Below are 6,872 nucleotides of genomic sequence, written 5' to 3' on the forward strand. Positions count from 1 at the left end.
TTTTAATGGACCAGGTGACTATTCAGTGAGAGAGTCTGATTCATTCTCCAGCAAAAGCATATCGTCTCCCATAAGGATACAGGATGCTAATATTGTTCTATAGCGTTAATGGTCAGTGAACAGAATTAGCATTAAGGTTAGCGCATTGTTACCATTTACAATGCCTATCTCTCCAGCACTAAAAGGAATAGAGACACATGCACAATGGATGGGCCGTGCTGCCTTTGACCTCTTGACCCTTATGTGTAGAGATGTTATCTTTACTTCAGTTCCTGCTGTAACATGACAAAAGCTTTCAGAGAAAACTTTGCCAGATTTGAGAAAACAGCTAGAGGTTGTGTACTGCTGACAAGAAATTAAGCAGAACAATGCTAAGGTTAACTTCATCATCCAGATTTCCTGAACTGGCCTCAATGGAGGCCTCACTTAATTAGCCAGGATATTTACAGGTATCTTTAAAACTATTAAACATTAATATTTATTGGTGTGGAAATAAAAATAGAAATAAAACAGGGTTTTTCAAAGTTTTTTTTAAAGGTTTTGTTTTATATTGTTGAAATGAGTTCATTTGACTTTTGGTCAAATTTTACATAATGCTTCTTCAGTAATGTTATATAATCAGCAGTGAAACAGTCCTACACTCAGAATAGATAGATAGATAGATAGATAGATAGATAGATAGATAGATAGATAGATAGATAGATAGATAGATAGATAGATAGATAGATAGATAGATCTCGCGGACCTTATGCCTGGTCTCTGGTTCCACTGTGACCCCAGACAGGATTATACAGTATACAGAAGGATGAATAATTGTTGATATCTGGTCCAATATTGCATTTTTCTGTATTAGTTTTTCTAAAGTGAAGCAATTGTACCAGCTTGGTGCCATAGCTAGTAACCATACTTTGTATCTACCTAAAACAAATAGTGCAAGAGTACTTAGTATATGATGTAAACAATATCAGAGTCTCTTTAAATTGTTGTAGTCTTGGAATCGTTTATTGCACACACAAAAACAAATTTGTATTATATAAAAACAATATCATGCTGACTATGTCTATGTCCATTTCTGACAGGATGAGGAGGTGACACAGAAAGTCCTCTGTACAAGGAAGGAAGAAAGGCCCAATGCAAGACTCACTTAAGCACACTCCTCCTGGATTTGGCCAATCAGAGATCTTAAAAAGAAGCATTGCTGTCAGTCCCAAACAGGGCTTTGGACCACCAGCTGAATCTCTATCTGAGAGTGACGCTCAATACACATTAGAGAAACTGATAAACCAAAAACTCCCCAGTTGTATTAGCAAGTGGCGGATATGTCATCGCCTTCCATCCCTCTTCCTCCATTGCCCCCCAGCCCCCTGGCCATGGAGTACCTAAATGACTTCGACCTGCTCAAGTTTGAGGCAAAGGCAGACTCTCCTCCCTCTCTTCCACCATGTTCATATCCAAAAGCAGTCCAGCAGCAGCAGGACTCCTCGTCATCCCCCTATGTGGTTCGACCTCCTACAGATTCCAGCCTCAGCTCTAGTCCCTATACCTCACTACCTCCTTCGCCAACCCTCAGTGATGCTCATCCGCTTCCATCTGGGTCTTCTTCCTCCTCCTCTTCGATATCCATCCCTCTCTCTATCTCTGCCAGCTATGTCTCTGGATTAAATTCCACGCCGCAAGGGAATCTGGACTGCAGCCCTGCACCTGGTGTCCCAGGCCAGTGTCCAAACCCCACGTCTTTGGAAGATCTGTTCTGGCTGGCAGCAATCCAGCAGCAGTTTGGAGGGGAAGCTTCTCTTTTAGAGGCCTTAGGGGGAACACCAGAGAGAGGTGACAGAGACAGGGGCGTTGTTGGGGGATTTCTGGGGTGTGAAGATGCAGTGGAGGTGCTACTCAACTCGGCTGCTGCTGCTGCTGTAAGCTCACAGGTGCAGTCTGTGTATTTGTGTGTTAGATGGTGTTCTCTGGTAGGTGGTAGGTGTGGGTGGGTGGACCGGCAATGGTTTGAATGCTTTTTTCTGAGGGCTTTAGAGAGAAAGAGAAAGAGCGAGACAGAGAGAGAGAATGTCGAGAGGTGTTGAGAGTGAGATGAAATAAGGTGATATTCATGTGCATTAGTTTGTCTTTCACATTTTAAATTAGTGGCACACAAAAATCTCTAAATATATTTCTTACTTCTTTTTCTCCATCCATTACTCCTTCTCTTTGTCCCTCTTTCAGTTCCCGGTTTTGTCTCAAAGCTCTGGAAGCAGTAATCTGGGAGACTCGAGCAGTGAGAGTGGAGGTGATGTAAAAGCCTCAGAGCTCTGTCACCGTCCTCTCCTCTTTGTTTCCTCTGGCCCCCCACCTCTACACAATGGCAATCCACCCCAAGGCACGTACCACCAGCCCTCAAGCCCTTCATCCCGCCTTCACCACCCGCAGCATCATCCTCATCATCACCATCACCCCCATCATCTCATTAACAGTCATCACCATCATCAGCTTCAAGCTAGCCAGGTAAAGATGAAGATTGGGCAGAGATGCCAAAGAGTTGTATTGCCTCTGTGTATCCTAGTAATACCGTTGCCATGCATTCAGGGGATTTTCTTTGACAGACCCTTAGGGAAGGAGGCAGTTAAAAAGGTTTTAGGAAACTAGGTACAAATGAATCAAGAATCGTTATGAGCACTGGATCCCAACTACGGTCTGTGTATTCTGTGAAAGAACTAAATCAGTTCATATTTGAAATGTGACCTCCCTTTACATTAAAGCATTCTCTAAAGACTTGGGCTTGCATTAATCTTTTTGACAATTATGGAATTGACATAATAAAAAAAAAATAAAATGAAAAATATATAAATAAAGAATTGCTGTCAGTGTTGCAGAGGGATGTAAAAGTAATTGGTTTCAATATTTAATCAAGCAAAGAAATCCACAACCAAGCCATTTTTCAATAAGGTGACCACACAAGGTGACCGGAAACTGCCATCAACGAGCAAGTTAGCTAACTAGCTATATTTCTATCTAAATTATACGCTGTGTACAGCTAGTATGTACACAGCGTATAATTTAGATATAAATATAGGTAGTTAGCTAACTTGCTCGTAGCTGTCTACACTTAATTTACGTCACATTATTCCAGATTTAATGTTCTCCATATCCACTTACTGAGAATGATTTAAGAACTGTGGTAGCCCCTTGACAGACAAGTGATGTCTAGCAAGCAGGACAGTTTGATAAAGCTTTTTTATTTTCAGACCAAATAACTTGTGTGGACGAGTGTGTGTATTCGTACATGTCTTATGCCGTTTCAAAGCTGAGACGCTTTGAATATATGTAAGAGAGAATGTGGAACAGGTCTCTGAGATTACCATAATATCTGCTATTATTGTTTTGTAATCCTGATCACTGTCACTTGCACTCAGTCAGGCAGATTACAGATTATGAACACATGTCTGTTTGCATGCTTGTGACATGGTTCACGACATAATGAACACGCGCGAGCAGCAAACGTGTGCATGCCTTATGGTATCACGTCACATTATACTGTATATAGGTGTCTCTGGTACATTTATTTTTTTTTATAAATATATATGATTTACTTGAACACTATGACAATGTGACACTCAGTGTGAATCAACGTACTTCCTTAATAGTGATATATGGTCATTTAATATTATATTATATACAGTACATTGTAAAAATAATTTTGAAGGCTTCTTTTAATGTGTGTGTACTTACACGCTATGGCTTCTATAGTACGTAACAGCCATCTTCCATTTATAAGTAATTGCAAAGTGGTCGTGAAAATCATAATAAATGCAACCGTTTATGGAAGGAGTCTCCAGTTTCAGCACTTAGTAACAGTCAGTACATTTTCAGGACAGATTTTTTTTTTGTCTTATTAACTCCAGGATAGAGGAATGAGAAGTATGCATGCATGTATTGTTTAGAAAGTAAGTGATAAAATAATTAAAAGAATTGACCTGTCAATACGTGTTATAACATGAATTAAATTCCCTACCAATCAACCAGTCTGTCTGACGACAAGCCACATGACATGAAAGCATTGTTGATTGTTTTTCTGTATCTGTAACCGTGCTCCTGTTCAACTTGCTGTCTTATCCTCAATCTTATCTCATTTCCTTTAGTCTGGGTTGCATGAGCGCTTTTCAGACGAGCAGCTCGTGAGTCTGTCTGTGCGCGAGCTGAACAGGCACCTGCGTGGCGTGAGCAAAGACGAGGTGGTGCGTCTGAAGCAAAAACGTCGCACTCTGAAGAACCGAGGCTATGCTCAATCGTGCCGATACAAACGCCTCCAGCACCGGCATGCACTTGAGTCTGAGAAACACATCCTCACACAGCAGGTACACACACACACATATGTGCGATTACTGTGTTTCAAGGCATTCGTAAAAGCCACACAAGCACAATGCTTATATTTTACGCACAATGCACACGATGACACGTGACGGAAGAACGCTGTCAGTAGAGTGATTTGTAACCTATTTGCTATCCAGTTCATATTTATAAATATACATACGCACAATGTGCCTCTACTCATCTACAGCTGCCAGCTGAATGTAAGCGTGAATGCCAAGAGTTTTTCTCTTACATAAGTGTTTTGTAAATGAACTCTTTCCATCCCTCTCTCTTTCCCCCTCCCTCATTCGTCTTTGTACATCTCATTCCCTCTGCCTCTAATAATCATCCTTCTCTTCCCTCTCTTTATATTTCTCCCTGCCTCCACCTCATCCTCTCTGTCCCCATATCTTTTTCTCTCACTATCTACCTTCCTGCTCTGTTTTTTTCTCTCATCTCATTATTCATTACCTTCCTTTCTCTCACTCCCTCTATTTTCCTCTATCCTTCTATCATCTATTCTCTCTCTCTCTCTCTCTATATATATATATATATATATATATATATATATATATATCTCTCTCTATCTGTGTTTCTATTATGTTATTTATCTTTTTTTAATCCCTCACTTTTGCTGATTTGCCTCTTTTTCTCTAACGTTTCTCTTGTTCCTTCTCTTCCTCTTCCTCTTCGTTCTCTCAAGAGCTACCTTGTAACAATCTGTATCTTTTATTCTCTCTCTCTCCCTCTCTCTCTCTCTCTCTCTCTCTCTCTCTGTCTCTCTCTCTCTCTCGCTCTCTCTCTCTCCATCGTTCTCCATATTTCACTCACTCCCACTCTCACTATTTCCCCTCTCTAGCTGGAGCAGCTACAGTGTGAGCTGTCCCGTGTGCTAAGAGAGCGAGACGCCTACAAGGCTCGTTACGAGAAGCTTGTTAACTCCAGCGAGGCCCCACCCACTCAGACCAACAATCCAACGTCTCCTCCCACAGACTATTTCCTCTGAAAGGAAAGCAGGAAAACAAACGGACAAACTGAAAAGAGAGAATCATGGCTACTTCACATGCGAGAGGGAGATCGTGAAATAAGCTATATAAGCTAACAAGCTAAGTTGGGGATTCACCAGAGCCCTAGATAGTCACTTTGGAAGGACTTGACTTGCTGCTGCTGGACAACGGTTTTGGTTTGATCATTGTGAGGTTGACAGAAGCAGAAAAGGCTTTGCCGTTTTTCAATTGTGAATTTTTTCCTTTTTTTTCCAAGCATCTAGGTAAATCAAATAATAAAGAGCCCTGTATGATAATTCTAGACATGAGATCCTTATCCTCGGCTACAGAGCTGAGTGTCGGGTCTTCACAAGTTTTCTTGTGTGCCAGAGCTCTGAACTGACTAAATAAGGTTATTTGGACACTTTAACGTAGATTTATAAAGTGAAGTATATAATTGCTGCTATATAACCAACACTGTGTCTGAAATCGCGCCCTTGCTCGATTTATTGTCTGGAATGTTTTGTATCGAACTTTTCACTGGTTTAAGAACTGTTAACAAATGAAACAACAAGACCAAATATAAATATTTTAAAGTGATTTTCTGTCATAAATGCATCATTAACATCATTACATTTTGGGTTAACCATCCATAAGTCAAATTTAAGTTAAAACCTCTTTATATTATGGTCAATAATGTGATTCAGGTGAACACTGTGGGTAATAATGTACAAAACCATCCAGGGAATATCGTTTATCCAGTGAGAATGTGGACAATGCTACAGTACTTATGACTAGACTTATGACTAGAGAAGCCCATGGTTACACATTTCAGCTGTAATATATGTAAAGGATCTGATGGAATTGTGACAAATTAAAGGAATAAACACTGCTTTTTTCCTGTACACTGCAAATCAAAACAAAGTTCTTCTAACTAATCACTTGTATCATCCTGTGACCAAGCATTATGACAGGCGTGGACTATTCCAGGATGATTCCGACCCCCAAATACTAACCCAAGCAAACATCTGGGGAGATTGTTAGAGTGATGCATTAGACAGCGCTCAATTCTACCAGCATTAATCCTCCAACTGGAGAAAAATGTAGAAAGCAGTTTATATCCTTTTAGTATCTGACAGGTGTGGAACTTCCTGCCTGTGGTTTTGGCATGTTGCAGTTTTTCTAGTTGGTTTTCTGCTCACCCGGTTGTAAAGAGTGGCTATTTGCGTTACCGTAGACTCAGCTCTCTAGGGTTAAGGCATTTCCAACCACACAACTTTTATTTTGTTGTTTAGAAACTGTAGTTTCTGAAAGACTTTAACCAGCCACTTTGGGATCAACAACCACACTGCAGTGAGTCTCTGAACTCACATTTTCCCTCCATCATTATATTGTAAATGAATTATATACAGTATCTTACTTACAGGTTTACATGCTTACAAAATTTTATGCCAAAAATAGTCAGTCAGTTTTGTTTCATTGGTATTTTCACCAGTACCCTTGGATTATGAACTGCTATTTGGGGCAATTAATGAAATTTTATTG

The 6,872-nt window shown here is 40.3% G+C and overlaps 1 protein-coding gene across 1 annotated transcript; it reads left to right on the top strand.

Annotated features, from left to right (window-relative positions):
- The first annotated feature begins 1,191 nt into the window (after positions 1-1,191).
- On the top strand, positions 1,192-5,377 carry nrl (neural retina leucine zipper). Its single transcript, XM_060884061.1, has 3 exons — positions 1,192-1,409; positions 4,131-4,346; positions 5,201-5,377. The coding sequence occupies exons 1-3, from the start codon at positions 1,320-1,322 to the stop codon at positions 5,345-5,347; spliced, it is 453 nt and encodes a 150-aa protein (XP_060740044.1). The 5' UTR covers positions 1,192-1,319; the 3' UTR covers positions 5,348-5,377.
- The last annotated feature ends 1,495 nt before the right edge of the window (positions 5,378-6,872 follow it).

The sequence above is a fragment of the Tachysurus vachellii genome, chromosome 12 (genome assembly GCF_030014155.1).
Source record: "Tachysurus vachellii isolate PV-2020 chromosome 12, HZAU_Pvac_v1, whole genome shotgun sequence".
Taxonomy (NCBI): domain Eukaryota; kingdom Metazoa; phylum Chordata; class Actinopteri; order Siluriformes; family Bagridae; genus Tachysurus; species Tachysurus vachellii.